Source organism: Hetaerina americana, unplaced genomic scaffold, assembly GCF_022747635.1.
Source record: "Hetaerina americana unplaced genomic scaffold, ioHetAmer1.1.p SCAF_524, whole genome shotgun sequence".
Taxonomy (NCBI): Eukaryota; Metazoa; Arthropoda; class Insecta; order Odonata; family Calopterygidae; genus Hetaerina; species Hetaerina americana.
Window position 1 is genome coordinate 67,948 of NW_027287122.1, and position 17,995 is coordinate 85,942.

The window sequence follows — 17,995 nt, forward strand, 5'->3', positions numbered from 1 at the left end:
AAACTCATCCACCTTTTCCTTAATTAATGAAATAGAGAATTAAAGAACCTTATGATACTGAACAAAAAACTAACAATCACGACAAAAATATCCTCCCAGTTATGAACATAATTCATACATAATTAATGGTTTACAAACCTCCAAAATTCCATTCCACGTCCACTATTTTTGAATTCGACACCAAATTATGCATAGCTGACATTGGCTTCAATGATGAACTAATTATCAGCTATTACAGACAATATATAATTTTCTATTTCTACTATAAATTAATAGCCTAAATCAATTTCTTAACGTTATACTTTTACATATCAAACCATGTCCTTCTGAGAGACAATAAGACCATTAATAAATTTTCTTAAATTTGTATATCACACGCATGCATACACAGATAAGTTGATATTAGTGGACTATTATTCATATCCTCCGCATATATTTCTACAACCCCGTACTGTGCGGAGCGTATTGCGTATTTTGACATGTCTGGTGATCGAGCGTTATTATTGGCCGATAGGTGACACTTGCAAGCAAATGCGACCATCGCGCTATTTTTGCATTCCGCCAAACGGAATGAATTCTTGAACGGAATCCAAGTCTTTGATAAGAATTTTGTTTTAAATGGGCGTGGGACCCTGCTTTGTGCCTTGATGTTCTGCAGAGTACTCAGATATTCTCCAGAAGAGCAATTCTCTCGACACTATTGAAAGAATCATGTTTAAGGCAACTGTAATTAAACTCTCCCATCATGGCAATACAGCTCTAAAGGCAACAAAGCAGTGTACACAAAATTACATCGTATATTACCTTCTATTGCAATGACAGAATACCGTAATCGTAAGCAAAATCTAGAATAGTACAAGTAAGTAAAAAGCAAACGACAATAGCAAACTGATCCCTGTGGTGTACCAGAAAAAAAACCCTAGTTATTCTCTCATTTCCTTGTTACACCAGCATTCCATCCAAAACTATCAATTTGCTAAACACTAATTGATTGTATCGAAATTGTTTCAGATTCTTCAGCCATAAAAGATGGAAAACAACTAGTTCTGATAATGAATGGTTAATTCAATAAGCATATTTTAAAAGTCACTATTAAAAACAGTAAGAGGAAAGGTAAAAATGAATTACCACCTGATCAGATGCTTTTATAACAATACCCATCTTGGATGTGATTTTGATCAAATTCGCAGGATTTTAACTCTAAAATAGTTTCCTGCCCAAAGACTGGGAAAAGTTATGGATATACTTTCAGGAACTGAAGACAAATTACAAAGTCAGACCTATGACTTTGTCAAATGTATATGTGTGTGTGTGTGTGTGTATATATATATATATATATATATATATATATATATATATATATATATATATATATATATATATATATATATAAATATATATATATATATATCAGACCATTTGACTATGTGCTTCTTTCAAAAGTGAGCTGCCAATAAGAAGACAGTAAACACGAGAAACAAACACAAAAGTGTGTATTTCTGCAGTGTTTCTTTCATCTTAATCCTTTATGATTATTCTCTTTAAGAATAAACATAAGAATATAATTTGCCATTTCCATATGTCATAACTGAATGAACCTATGATGAAAAAGTATGTATCAGCACTTATTCCATTAAATCTGACTTGTGAATACATCAACAGAGTACACTGACAGTCAGAGTAAAATGCAAATTGCATGAATTGCAGATGCACCTCCAATTTAATAAGCCTGTATACTTTGAATGGTTTGAGAGTAACGAAAAAGTATTGATGGAAAGAGGAGCAAATACAGATGGCAAAATTAGGGGAATGATTATTTGAGCAAGGATGTTACTCATGAGACCAAAGGAAATGGTCAAATTTTCCGCTTAGAAAGTAACAGTGGCTGCTGGTAGGCACACTTCTAAGGACGAATTGGGGAAGTGCAAGGTGTCGGCGGCGAAGAGCATTATTTGCCATATCAAATTAAGAAATGTAAAATTGTGGAAAATAAACACTTTGCCAGTTCTAATGAATTTTATTTAAAACAACTGGTTTCGTGGAACAGTTGACATCATCAGGTGTCCATTCAATGTCTGGGGGCTCAGTCTCTCAGAAAGTATATGAATAAAACACTAATGCACGTAACAATTGGTATGCAAGTATATTTAAAGGGATGGTAAACAATATAGATTCTATGAATTACCATTTTATCCGAGGTACATTATAGAGGGGCTAATGTCCTAAATTCTAGGAGTATTAAAACAGCAAACTCAGAAATTAATTAAAAAATTAGGAAAATGGGGATGAATAAATCAGTCAGTTGGTATGGTGTTCCTATTGACCTGGTCAAACTAAGTGTTTCAAATTATATAAATCATTTATTTAACCTTACCATCAACAATAATGACCTGCATATTATTTAAAAGAAGGCTTAAGTGTCACTAATTTTGAAAAGAGGAGATTAGGCACAAGTTGAGCCATATATTTGCATTCCATTTTCAGCAAGTTTTAAAATTCTGCAAATTAGTAAATATAATTGCTGTTTACATCTGGGAGTTGAAGGAGAGCAATAGTTGGATATCTTGCCAAGAATCGGCAGTATGGTTTCAGAAAAGGGCATTAATGGAAAACACAATTATTTGGCTTCTGTCCAGAAATTGCCAAATCTATAAATGCAATGAATAGAAGTGGATGCAATAATAGTCAGTCCGTCCACAGTGTTTGATTAATATGAGCAGGGTTGCCGTACGCCCAAGTTGGACCAATTACCTCTACACATAGATAACATAGTAATCTTCTTAATCCCCTGATGAATGGTAATCAGAAATTCCCTGAAGGGTTGAACAGGAAATAAGGCAAGATGTAAGAAACCAAATTTTACTGTGAGAAAAAGCCAAAAATACAAGGGAAAATGCCGGGCACCAGATATATATATATTGAATTTATTTAATTTCTCAACAAATTGTTGATTAAAATTACCTACCTGCAGAAATATCCAAGCCCTTGCCAAGCACTGTAAATGTTGGAAAGGTAAAAAAATGAAGAAATAATTGCACTATGTAATTTGCAGACATGAATGGTAGCTGAATTAATAGTTATCAACTGAAAAACTACCAACTTGTAAAAAAACTGACATTTTAATAATAATATAACCACATTTAATCTTCCATTCTTTCTGATGATGCCGACAGAACAGTTCACAAAACCTTAATAATTTATAATGCATCATGGACAAAATCTTATATTTAAGAAGTATCATACTCTAATATCAAGTAACATTTCCACATCAATTTTTGTTAGTGATTGTACACTCACTACAATGCCATAAAAATTCATATAACTATTTGCTAATTTAAGAGGCCATGATGTTGAAAATGTAATGTTGAATTTTTGGCTGATTTTGGAAACGTTTCTTTGATGAGTGCAAACCATTGATTATAACAATGAGATTAACAGTACCATCTCAAGTAAAAATTTGCGTTAATCCTAGAGAAGTAATTATAAATGAGGATATACTTACTGAATCAACCCTATACCTCACCTAAATATGCTTTGGGATTTTCTCCATTCTCTTACTGATGTATCACACAGCCATTACGATGAAAGTAGCCTGATTCACCCATTGATTGTCTTATATGCACTAGTAAAATGAAGGTTGAATGTGAACCTATCTGCCACAACAGGCCATTCAGTCACGGGTGCTGGTTATTCATATTTCACAATATTGATCAATATATATTGTTCAACAGTAAGAGCTAAAGCCATTTTTCGTTTTTTTGTTAGAAAAAGGCTTTTATTTTCATGAGCCTTCATCTCAGGTAAAAAAATTATCTCCTAATGGCAGAGAGTGTCCTAATGTGTCTCCTTATAATACTGGATCTGTAATTGTATTTATTAGCTCATGGGCTCCATCCTAATTGCCTCACAATTTAAAATTTAATATAACAGGCCATACGATCACTTTAAAAATTAAAAATAAACAAAAAATAAATAAACTATCCAAATAAACCATGAGATCATAGAAAAATAGTGTTTACTTAGATGTATACTTAACTAATTGGAACTTCTTTAATTTAAACTAGGCACGTTAAACTGCAATAGACCCAGGAGCGATGGAGAGATAATTAGATATTACATAACTTAAATAGGAAATAGACATTTTATTGCTTTAATACATTTAACTTTATCTTGTTTCCAATACTTTTCTAGGGAGTTAGTCGTAAATCATAGAAATGTTGGTTATTATTATGAGGATAATATAATTTAACATTATTTGAAACTATTTGTTTACTCTACTCTTTTAATTATTTCTATTATATTGTAAAAATAGGTTAGAATCCTCTGTCAATTGAGAATACCATGCACTAGGGTAGGTTCTTATGAAATAATTAAAGATTCAACTGTGTTAACAGCCAATAAATGTTACCTTGTTTTGAGTTGAAAATAGGCAGCTGGGACTTTTCTGTAAAGTGAAACCGTTTCGATACATTCCAGGCATTGCAAACCTCGGGCTAGATAATTTATAGATCAATGTGTGGTATATTATAACTCATTAATTTTTCGAATAGTGACAACTACTAATCAGCATTGCATCCATAACTCTTCGATGTGGATTTTTACGGCACATATCAAATACAACAAGTGTATGAAACAACAGTTTTTCCGCGGTATTTAATTACACAAGTTATTTAAAATTGAACTACGCGCGCTTTTATTGATGCTATAACATTTCTTCTTTACCCCATGTTGATACTTTTTTAATGCTTCTTTCGTTACAATTGCTGAAGCGCATAAAATTAAAATAACGTTGAGCATGGGTTTGTGCAATCACTTTCTCAAATCATTTGGAGGTAAATGGTTGCCATCATAGCAGACGAAAATTTTTCTCTCATATCACCCGGCAGTTGTTCGAGTCACCTTGTCTTGTCCTTTCCTTCTTCGCATCCTTCGATAAGGTCAATCATTCCAGTGAAGAGGTTCCTAAGTGTTGGTACGAGGTTGAGGTGAGCTCCTAGTTGTAAATGAGTATATTGTTTTCTCTCAAGTACACACTTTCATTTTGATTTTAAATGTGGAAAATTTGAACAGCGTTTCATTCAGTTATAATTGTTTTTCATCAATTTCGTTGGGACGTGTGATTACAGGATTTTGAACGCCGGCAATTTTGTGTAGCAATGCGTTGGAAGCTTTTCTGGTATCAGATCGTTAAGATTTATTCATGTGAATTGTACTACCTTTTTCACTTTAAATTGTGAATGAATTACGTACTAATCTTTACCTTATACTATCCTAGTAATTGTTTAATCTCTGCGTGCAGGTACTATTAAGTTCATTATTAAGTGTTCGAGTAATCGCAGTGCCTTCGCGTTTATTAATTTGTGTTAGACTCCGGGCAGTAGACATTATTAGCCAATGTGATTTTTTTAAGGGGTATAATTAAATCATTGATATTTAATGCCTTTGTTTTTTGAAATTGACAACAATGTTTGCTTTAGGCTACTCTTTCCCTCTGGAAATCGTTGTCATTGTCGGTATACAATGAATTTTTCGCGTGAGCCTTGGTTTTCATTCATATTGATAGACCTTAGAGGTGCGAATATGGTATGACCTCGAACTAACCTTTGAGGTCTGAATAGTGAAACGTTTCACGTAAACTTCTTACGCGTGTACAAACTGACCGTCGGCGTATAACCCGACAAATTACTTAAACTGTTATTTTCTGACTTCACCTCCTTGCCCTAGGGTATAGTTATTGCTAGGTCATTGAGTATTGGTTTCGCTCCGTTGATATAATTTTGTTTATATCAAGTCCTTTTATGTGAACAGGTTTTTGTCCATGCAAGCAAGATATGTAGAGGATGTGTGCTTACGGTGCCGGGACGCTGTTTGCACCGTTGGGGCCGAAAAGAATCTCTAGGCCCTCGGTTGACGTAAATTAACAAAAGAATTGTTACACACTTTTTACACAGCCCTGGGCCTTATTTGTGAAACCACACCTTCGCACAGGGTGTTAAACTTTAACTATCCTTGGTAAAATAAGTTTCTTAGCAAGTTGACCTTGAATGACCTTCCATAGGTCTTTCAAAATTTCGTTGTATTCTGCTTCCGATGTTATTTAATTTAATTATACGAAAGTCATAACAATAAAAATAGCACCTTTTCCGACTTATAGGCCCCTTCTAATTAATACCAAAAATTCATCGCCCTTCATATTTGGAAAGGGTGAAACAACTGGTCGATACACTCAGCACACTATTCAGGGTTACCGGTTCATCTCGTCACCTTTGCTTTTAGAGGTCAGAGTGGTACCTATTTACGATCAAGATTGCCTTTATCATGGTTTGCCGTTTCATGATGTCTTTATTTATCAATTTCCTCAACGATAAATAGGTGATTAAAAACTTGTATTAATAGAGAAGAGAGAGATTTTATGAACTTATTTGTCGAAAATTTTAGTTTATTTTCTCCTTTTCGACGAAAAACTCCCCTGGTTTATTTACATGCGTTTTCAGTTGTTTAATGGCTATAATAGAGCGGACGAAGTAGGCATCGTTGTTTATACTGATCATTCATGAAGTTGGGGAAAGAATCGTGAATTATATGTTCATCGTCAACATAATTGTCCGTGCCAATCGACCTCGGATGCATTTAGTCTTAGGATTTAATTATGTTATACATTTGCTTATATTTATACTGTGATTACACATATTTATACATTGACATGTGTATATTTATAAATTTTCGAAGGGGTGATATGAAAAATTCTAACAGTTGCTGCTTGTGAGGTTTGGGGATACTTTTAAATAATTCATTTTATATTTTAAAATTGCAGCAGTAGCCTATTCAAGATGCCTATTCAGAAGATCCACGCCCGCCAAATCTTTGATTCCCGTGGAAACCCAACAGTGGAAGTTGATCTCATCACAGAGAAGGGACTATTTAGAGCAGCTGTACCTTCTGGTGCCAGCACTGGAATCTATGAGGCACTGGAATTGCGGGACAATGACAAATCCAAATACCATGGAAAGAGTGTACTGAAGGCAATTGATAATGTCAACAAATCTATCGCACCAGAGCTACTGAAAAAGGTTAGCTGAACACATCTAAAATTTGAATTGGTTTCGAATCTGCTTTTACAGATGCTCTTCTAGGAGGAAAGATAGTGTAGCCAAAATCAATTTGAATTGAAGGCATCCTTATGGCGTACCCTTTGATTTATTTTAGAAAGTATAACAAATTAGGTCCGTGTTGTAATATGCATGACATTTTTTGATCAAGTTGATTAATTTAATTAAGAAGTTCCAGCAATTGTACAATCAATAAAATTATTTCATTGATATGCTTTGCTGACAGAGTTTCGAACCAACCCAGCAGAAGGAAATTGATGAATTCATGCTGCAACTTGATGCTACTGAAAATAAGTCAAAGTTTGGAGCCAATGCCATTTTAGGTGTATCACTGGCTGTGTGCAAGGCAGGAGCTGCCCACAAAGGAGTTCCTCTGTACAAGTGAGCATTACAATTAATCCCTGTTAATTTTTGTGATATAATTGTCAATTGTGCAGTGGCATTTGCAGTTATATTAAATATTAGGTTTTTGTTTGAAGGTTTTTGCCTATATCTGTCGAATGCTTGTAATGGCCTAAGATTTTTAAATGAGTAATTAATTTGCATTTAGAAAAAGACTGGACGAGAGGGTTGCAGGTCAAAACAAATGAAGGAATAATTTTCAATGCAGGACATTAAAGGGGGTGGGGGTAATAATGGATTGTTGGTTCATGACTGTTGATGAGTTCAAAGTATTCTTCCACAGTTCTTTCTATAATCTGCCCTCCTTTAATATTTCCATTGGCCTTGTGTAAAAGGATTATACAGTCAGGCCATAGGAACATACATATAACCACAGATAATCAACCTAAAGGTCAGTTAGATAAGTGTGGCTGGAGATCACCTAGTGCTGAGCCCAACAGCATGTGAAATCAAAATTGAAATAGGTGGACCAGTTTTAACCCTGCGCCATCTATGGTTTCTTAGGAAGATTTAGTTCCCAAAATATCACTTAGCTTGGATGAAGCTGAGGGTGTATAAAGGCATCCCTGGAAATCAAACCCAGGTTAACTGGTGAGTAGTCCAATGCTCTACTCGCTGGACTAATGTTTTCTGGTATATAACAGGTGCAGAAGAATTAAAAATTAAAGCCCTCTATTCATTTAGTTTTATCCTGATCATTGAACTGGTCTATTTCAATGGAGACGACATATCTTTTAATAATATATTAAGTTTAATGTACCTACCTATGCATAATTTTTAGAGTTATTTTTAAATAAATTTTTTTGCATACATATATACTACTTTCACTCTCTTTAATGCTTTCCACCAAGATGAGAACCATCACAAATTTGTGTAAATGTCCTTCTGCTAGTCAGTGGTCATTTTGAGAAATTGTATATAGTAAGTCTCTCACTTGAGAAGTCCAGTTCGACAACTGTCCTGGTCACCAGCCACTTAGCAGATGCTAACAATTTAGTTTTGACTGTCCTGTGTAGGATACCATGTTAGTTGGCTAGTCAATAGGTGGTGCTGAGACATACCTATGTTATTGTTATATCACAGGTGTCCTCAGGACCAAAGGAATTTGAAGAGCAAAATGTAATTGATGAAATTGTGGAAATGGGACACTAGAATTAAAAATTGAATGAGATGATTGTTACATGGTTGCCATTGAGCCCAAAGCAATTGAGTTCTGAAGATTTGTAGCCGGAAGATTCTTGTAAAAAGGTGAAATTTCCAAGATGGCAAGAAACCGGGACTTAGAAAACATTTGAGATATAACATATGGTGGAATGCTTTCACATAGTAGAGAAAGTCATACACGCAGAGAACACAACCAGTATTTTGCCTAACCAAATTCTTTACATCTTATGAACGTATCTCCAGCATTCAGTAATGCTATTTGTTACTGTTTAATGATTTTCACATATGCTTAGAAAAAGAGCTGCAGAAGTTAATGTCTATGCCAGTTTCTTCTGCAGGATGGAATGAATATCTGTTCACATAATACACTTAACAATTATTTTTCTGATGATGGCCTAATTTACATAAGTATAGGATGGCCAACGTGTCTTCACCTGTGTGTAACTTTGATGCTTGTCTTTTTGGTTTGCTTTGGTTTGATCAGCTTTGATGTCTCAGAAAAAATTCAGATTTGTAACTAGTGAATACCAATTCATCAAAATTTTAGTGCTTTAATCTGAGTGAATATCATTGAGGTACCCATAGTAGAGGTAAGGGTAATGACTTCTGTGGAATGTTATTTTTTAACACTTTAATTAAATGAAAATTCCTAGATCAACTGTTGAGCTATGGTTAACTGTTTGGCTGCCCATGCTCTACACCTTTAGCCCCATTATTAAATGCTGTCTTTTCACCTAACTAGTTATAATTTTGATTTCATTAAAAATCTAACCTTCCAAAGCATCATATTATATGATTATTGTTGGTAATCTACCTGTTATAATAGATTGCAGTAGGACAATTACCTCAGTAAAATATTTTAACAAATTGTTGTACGAGGGTAGTTTGAAAGGTTCTCGCAATTATCACCAGGTATCAGCGCTAGCACAACCAGTTTCCCACATAGTAATAGGTAATCCTTTACAAGTAAAAATGTAACACATCAGTGTTCTGGGAAGAGATCTGTGGTATGAATGCCTCTCTGTTGTTGTTCCTGTGCAGTGATTTGTGAAGATGGAAAAATTGAGATTCAAGCAGCGAAAATATACTTAATAAAGGAAGGTATGAAAGCAAAGGAAATCCATTCTGAAAACATTTTTGGGAGATTTTAACTCTGCTTAATTAGAAAAGCATATGGTTTTTAATGCCCCAACTTTTTTCTGTGATTAGAATCAGAAATTAATCTGAAAATATTGATTGCTCCTTTTCAACCAACAAATAATCCATGTGGTCTTTTTATCTCAAAATTTGTCTGAGAAAGTATTTAATTCAATGCGGTTTACTTCTTTCCTTTGAGATTAGTCTGATGTTGAAATTATGTGGCATCTTATATATATGGATATAATAAATTGCATGCTGTGCAATGAAAGGGCGTTAAAATTCACAGGGCTCTTTTTATAAGCATAAGGTGAGATTGAGTTAAAGTACAGATGACCAAAGCATGTAACTTTTATCTCTATAATTTATGAATAATTTGAGAGATTAGGCTGTTGTGATATAAGAAAAGGATTAGGGCGGAACTTGTGTGGAAAAAATATGTGATTAATGTCAAAAATCAATGTTTGTACATAAAAGATTCCTTGAACAATTGTCATTAGTAACACTTCAATTATGACTTACTTTTCTCAGGCACATTGCAGACCTTGCAGGGAACAAAAATATCATTCTCCCAGTCCCTGCATTTAATGTGATCAATGGAGGATCACATGCTGGTAACAAGTTAGCAATGCAAGAATTTATGATCCTGCCCACAGGTAATACTATACAATTGTTCGTGGAATAATATAACTTATGCTGCATATTCTGACAAAGTAGTCTGTAATTAATTTTAGTTATGTGGAACAACAGATTTATGTAACTGGTTCCAACAAATCACACCATTTCATCATTGCCTCTCAACCACCCTTTTAATCTTCCCATCCCTTGCATTGTATAATGCATTAAGGCAATTTCTTTTTGTCTGAAAAGATGTCTTGCCCAATCTTTTCAAGGCTAATCGGGTGAGTAACATTAAAATCTGCTTATCCAAAAAATTTTCTGGTAGATTTCTCTAACACATTTTCCATTGGCATTATATTAACTCTTGGGGTTGACATCAAACAAGTATGTAGGGATCCCACATAGTCGACTGACATCTTAGGTATTGGCGAGAAAAGAGCAGTTTTTTGCATTCACCAAAACAATCTTAAGAATTTTGGACAATGGCATCTTTTATATTTCATAAAAATCTTAAACGTGAGCTCAGTATTAGCTTGAAATTTTAGTGAATAGAGTTGTCTTGTGTGTAAAGTTTCTTGAATTTTGTATGTTATCTTCAGTCGTCCAAAATGGCCATCGTATTATTTCATTGCACTAGGTAATAAAGAAAAATAAAATACATGAGTAACGGGCATAATTTTATTTATGTAAATATTTTCTTGTAAATGCTTTTAGGATTTTCATGAAACCTCGTATATTTAGGTATTTCAGTTCGAGCAGTTTCATTTGGGTTTCTGTGGAAAAATTCCTTTTGGGGGTAAAATCAGTAGGTTTTAAGAGCAGCAATTGTATGTACAGGTTTTAATAAGAACTTGTATCTTCAAGGGTGAGAAATTGATAAAGGTACCTCATTTTTCATAAATTTCATCAGAAAACCAAAACTGCCTCAAAGTAAAATTATAATGCAATGTTTAATTAAGTATTTTAACTTTGTGTAAAAGTTAAATAAAGCAGTTAAAATGTAAGTTCTTAAAAATTCCTTTCCTACAAAGCAAGTAATTCTTGTAATTATTAATATATAGATTGTAATTATTATTATAGATTTTGATTCACTTATGGTGAAACTACCACTTTCTGGAGTGAGAATGCTATTTGATTTAGTCTCAACATAGAGAAAACTCATGGAAGGGTTATCAATATTCACAGAGTTATGTTTTGTTTTTCTTTGATAGAGATGCCAATATGGCTATAGAGTATTTTCAAATTTAGAAATGATGAAAAGAAGTGATATTTCATATTCTTTTTCATCCCTACGGAGTAAAAATGAGTTAGAAAAATATTTGCCAATCACATCAAAACAATATGTAATGGAATATTTATACCTGGGTGTGTAGGCATTCTTATATAATGTGATATACGTTGTGTAAAAGGTATCGCCATGAAAACTATTGGCGTTATTAAGGAGGAAGTTGTGTATTGACTTCAAACCCATTCTTCTTTAGGTGCTTCTTCCTTCACCGAGGCAATGAAAATGGGATCTGAGGTGTATCATCACCTTAAGGCTATTATCAAGTCACGATTTGGCCTTGACTCAACTGCTGTAGGAGATGAAGGTGGCTTTGCTCCCAGGCTTCTTAATAACAAGGATGGTATGTATGCATGCATTGATGTTGCCAACAAATGCTTTTGTTGATATAAATTCCTAAATTACTTAAAATGCAAACGTAGGGAAGGCAGCAGGTGTTGTACACCCACTTTTCTTTTTCTGTACAGATAGATACAATGTAGAGGTCACCTTATTATAACCACTTGACATAAAAGTTACCAGAGGTGAGAGTTTTTCTTTTTGTGCTGCTTGAGAATTTCCCCGAAAACTCCTATATGAGGGTAGGCTAAAAAGTAATGCACACATGCTTGTAGACCAAAAACAAATAGCAAGAATGGGCAAAAGTGCGTTTGGTACAATTCTTAAGTTCCAAAATCATATATCTATTTTTCAACATAGTCACCAAAAAGGCTAACACATTTCTCCAAACGTGTAACAAGTTTTTTCATTCTGTCGCTGAAAAACTCTTCAGAATTTTCTCAAGTCCAGGACTTGACTGCTGCTTTCACCTTATTACCTACCAATCTGACCTTAGGGTTGATTACTGCGTTTATGATTATATATATATATTGGCCCTCCTACACTGATGTGTGAATTTCACATGCCGTCAAGCATAGTACTGGGTGAACTCGACCATCACCTACCAAACCAACCTTAGAGTTGATTACTTTGTTTATGGTTTATGTATCTATATATATATTTATAAAAATATATATATATATATATTTTTCTATATATATATATATAAATATATATATATATATTTTTCTATATATATATATATATATATATATATATATATATATATATATATATATATATATATATATATATATATATATATATATATATATATATATATACATATGAATGCACCTAACTGGACCTTAGGGTTTGAGACTGATTTGTGGTTGTAATCATCAAAGGTCGACTTAAGGTCAGCTTTAATGATTTCAGGATGATGATCAGAAATTAAAAAAGTAATGAAAATAAAATTTAAAAACCTCAGTTCTCAATTAAATTCGTGTTATTTATTTTTGTCATTTCACCTTCCAGCACTTATCCTCATATCTGATGCCATAGCTGCTGCCGGTTATACTGGAAAGGTTGACATTGGCATGGATGTTGCAGCCTCCGAATTTTACAAGTGAGTAAAGCACTTTTTCATCTGAACATACCTGGTGACTTATATGCTTGCCTACTGACAGTAAGGACATGGCATCAGTTTAGTCTAATGCATTTATGTCTAATGCATATTTTAGTCTAATCAGTTATGGATTCTATCTCTATTCGATCATATTAGTTTGGTTCCATTGGTTTTTTTTAGTTTTAGATTTGGTTCCACAGAGACCTGTGGGACACCACATATTACTTAAGAGCTGCATATCGACAGCCATCAAGTTCAAACAATTGATAGAAATATTACTTCATTAGGGTAAGGGACGTATACTCTGCCAGTATACCTGAAGCTTGGTCAATAAATATTTTTCACAGTGTAAATTTTTATTTTAATAGGGAGGGCATGTATGACTTGGACTTTAAGTCCCCTGACTCAGACAAGAGCTTGTGGATTGATGGAAACAAGTTAACCGATCTTTATAAGGAATATGTTAAAGAGTTCCCGATTGTTTCCATTGAGGATCCATTTGACCAAGATCATTGGGATGCATGGTCAAATATGACTGCTACGACCTCAATCCAGGTAAAAAGTAACCATATAATTGAATCTCTTTCCTTTATCCTTGCTTAGTATGTAGAGAATATTACTTTCCTGAATGAATCATCATCTTTGATAAGAATTTCAGTTAAAATGTATGTCCTGGGGTTCCCCGAATATTTTCTAAATGTATGCCCCTGTAAGAATTTTTTGGGCTACAATTACTCAAAATTCCAGTTAGCCAAGGGGTTGCAAGCATTGCTGAGTGCATTGGAAAGCCAATATGATAGGCCTGACGCCAGAATAGCTGTACATAAAAAAAAATCATGTGGTTTTCAAGAAAGAGTAATGCTGAGTTAAATATTAAACTAGTTCATAAACGATAACAGATGAAACAGTTTATGTATCTCGGAAGTATTGTGGACCAAAATTGTCAAAGTGGTATGGACCTAAGAAAAGGAATTGTATTAGGCAAAGAAACTTTCACAAGGAAGAGGGAATCAATGATGAGCATGTTGACTAAGGATGTTTAGAAAATGCTCATTAAAAATTTGATATGGAGAGTGGTTTTGTAACCGCGGAAACATGGTTGTTGAAGCAAGGTGATAGGCATAGATTGGAGATCTTTCTAACATGGCTGTGGAGTAGAATGCAAAAGGTGAAATGGACAGAAAGGAAAACAAATGAGGAAGTACTAGGTATATGGGAGAAGAGAGGGGTTTGTTTGGAGAAATCCAGAGGAGGAGAAAGAATGGATTCAAGTATTTTGATCAGCAATGGGATTTTGAAGACTATGATAGAGAGGAGAACATTAGACAAACAAGGAAGGTGTAGGAATAGGATAAGCTAGTTGGAAGGAATAGAGGGAGTTAGAATGTTTGCAGAATTAAAGAAGGGGTTGTTGTAGTTAAGGATATCAGGTTGTATTTTGTTATAAGGCAAGGAAATGCATCATTGAATTGTTGCATAATGTGTGCATCCAAACCTTATTTTTACTAAAATAATACCAATAATAATAATAATAATAATTATCACTTCAAAACTCTTTACATGAAAATTACAATTTGATATTAAAATAAACAAGCTGATCATTATTCCGAATCCATCCACAAGAACAGATCATTTCTGCCACTTTTCAATGTCTACCAGTGGCAACATCACAAAAATAGTTGTTAAAACATCAAATTTCCACGGAACACCTGCATTTCTGATTAATATACGAGAGTTTTCTGTAGGAGTTGAACCAAGATAAAGGATTTAAGTCTTTTATTCTATTTACTGTAGCTCACATAAAAACCTTTGTTCATGATTTCCCCTCCCCCTTGCATTGTACTGGCCATGGAAACCTAACTGTCCATGCCCTGACAGTCTCCTAAACCAGGAAAATACCAAATCCCATTCCACCGGTAATCATTTGTAAAAATTATAATTTATGGCTAAACTGTAAGATGGCATAATTTTAGTAAATCCCTTTGTTGCCTCACAGAGCAAAACAAAGAAAAGCTTTTTATCTCTTGATCATTAGACTTTAATTTTTAACCGATAATGTTGCATTAGCTTCATAAAATATCCTTTGTGCGTAACAGTTGCACTTAATAAATAAATCTTGTTTCAATGATCAGTTGGCAAAGGCCATCTCCATAACCGCATTAGCTTCTATGTAATTGATGTTTAGCAGGAACAAGATACACCTAATCAAATTTTCAAAGTTATGCAGTATTTGAACTATTGTAGTATAATTTGTTATTCTTCCAAATGTTATCAAAGTATCTTTTTGTTCTACTCATAAAAACTAAATACAGAATTGACATAAATAGTGAAATATATTTGATTGAGGTATACTCTTCTGGGCAGAATCTATATGGTAGGATTTAAATTTTAATTTATACATTGACAGATTGTTGGAGATGACCTTACGGTGACAAATCCAAAAAGAATCAAAACGGCAGTTGAGAAGAAAGCTTGCAACTGTTTGCTGCTGAAGGTAAATCAAATTGGCAGCGTAACAGAGGCTATTTCAGCTCACCTTCTGGCAAAGGAAAATGGCTGGGGTACCATGGTATCTCATCGATCTGGAGAAACTGAGGATACATTCATTGCTGACCTTGTTGTCGGACTTAGCACTGGACAAGTAAGTCTTCATTCTGATAACCCAGGCATATCCCTTAAAGCTACATAATTTCGAATTACAGATTTTAAGGCAGTTATTATCATGGAACTGAACTAAGCATAGGGAAAAGAGATCTTTAAATTTTTGTACTGCGATCCTTCTTTGTGCATTTAGATTTAAAACGAACACTTTATGGATGAATACTACTTATAAATTAACAAACCGAACGGTATTAGGGTTAACCCTGTGAAATTTATCCATGATGGAAAGGAAACAAACTATGCAAATTTCACTTGAATAGAGATTTATTCACGACCCGGGTTTCAAACACTTAATGTCATCTTCAGACCTGAAGATGACATTAAGTGTTTGAAACCCGGGTCGTGAATAAATCTCTATTCAAGTGAAATTTGCATAGTTTTTTTCCTTTCCATCAATACTTATAAATTATTTTATAAACAGTCATCCATGCCTGTTATGAGTTTTTAGAGAAAAAGTTTAACAGGTCCTGAATTCCCTTATGAATGTAATTAATTCAATGGATTAAAATGACTATTCAGATATGCTATTACACTGTGCTAATGTTTAACTTGGATAAAAAATAGTAGTGCATAAAAAGTTTGCATTATGCCCAAAAATAATTTAAATTCTTTTGTACTTCAACCTTAATTTATCATAAGCCTAAGTTTATATAGACTTTTATTAATTACTTACATTGAAGAACATGCTATCGTTACATTAGCAGCCAATCTGAATTAACATCATTATCTCCCTGACATTGCCAGTTTTTGAATAAGTTATTAAGAAACCTGTAATAGAAATTAAGGAATCCCAGTTCAAATCGTGGTTTAGGCAATGATTTTTATGCTTTTAAATTGCTGCATTTAAAACACTTCATTACTCATTGGGCGGCATTTTATATTAATCTATATATTTATATGTACATACTTTGGGATCTGATAATGTCCATTTTGCTTTAATGTCAAAAAGGGAACAATGCTGATGCAATGCAACATGCAATGTTGATTGCCTGTTGCTACTCTTTAACTTATTTTCATCATTAATTGTATAATTTTTCTTTAGATAAAAACAGGAGCACCTTGCCGCTCAGAGCGTTTGGCTAAGTATAACCAGATTCTTCGTATTGAAGAAGAGTTGGGTGGTGCTGCAAAGTATGCGGGCAAGAATTTCGCTCATCCTAATTAAGCACAAATGGTAGGGGAAGTACTGAGTCTTGCTATTGTTAACATCCCATGTTTTCATTTTGGATGAAAGACCACCAAATCTAATCCAAAATTTGATTATGGAAAATTTGGCTCCAAAAAATCTCATGGGATATCACTAAGCTGATATTGGCATTTAATGGTTATATTGTTTTTGTAATGTTTCCCTTTCAGAGCGAGTGTAAAGAATTGGTGTAAAAGTAGACTTAAAAATTGTTTAACTTATCAAGAAAAGAAAATGTAAAGACATCATTAGTGTGAATTTATAATTTATGGTATGATGTTTTATGTAATCAGCAGGTTTACCCTGTGAAAATATTTATGAAGACATGAAAAAAAGTCAGTCATCAACCCAAATAAAATTCTCTTGTGCAATAAATGTAACTTTTGATTCTTAAATCTATACTAAGTGGAAGCTTTCACAATTAACTCAACCTCTATTCTGTGATAACCAAAAATAAATTGTTGGGACATGGAAGCATTATGGAGAAATCAGTGCAAGTGTTTGGAAAAATTTAGTGGTACTTACAGAAATAAGTCACAAGGTGAAATTACTGTCAGCCGGGTGGAAGGCAGCAGGTTGTTAGGAGAAACTTGATTAATGCAGATATAATGGCAACTACTTAATGGAGGCTGAAATAAGTATGGGGGGTAACAGCAAGGTAGAAGGTAAAAGAAAGCATTTTGTATGGTATGAAGTACATTAGTTTGAGGAACCAAAGGATAATAATGATGCAGAATATACATGTATTTTGAGCAATACTTACAAATTGTGCGCGAAGTTTTTTGGCAGGGTGTCCAGGTATCCTAATTAACCGGAAATAGAAAAACCTGGCTTTTATAATTATTGTATTACTGGAAAATAGTGTGCAGTAGAAGGTAAAAATGGCTTTGGTACCATCTCCATTTGAATTTAATATAACTTATATCAAGATTTATTTAAATAGTGGCTTTCAAAATATTTTTTCAAGAAGGGAAAGAGTTTTG

At 33.7% G+C, this 17,995-nt stretch overlaps 1 protein-coding gene across 1 annotated transcript; it reads left to right on the forward strand.

Moving 5' to 3' along the window:
- The first annotated feature begins 4,863 nt into the window (after positions 1 to 4,863).
- On the forward strand, positions 4,864 to 17,387 carry LOC139694703 (enolase-like). Its single transcript, XM_071593189.1, has 9 exons — positions 4,864 to 4,985; positions 6,815 to 7,070; positions 7,336 to 7,490; positions 10,344 to 10,468; positions 11,915 to 12,061; positions 13,075 to 13,165; positions 13,534 to 13,720; positions 15,573 to 15,806; positions 16,869 to 17,387. Exons 2-9 carry the CDS (start codon positions 6,831 to 6,833, stop codon positions 16,989 to 16,991), a joined length of 1,302 nt encoding a protein of 433 aa, XP_071449290.1. The 5' UTR covers positions 4,864 to 4,985; positions 6,815 to 6,830; the 3' UTR covers positions 16,992 to 17,387.
- Positions 17,388 to 17,995: the final 608 nt, after the last annotated feature.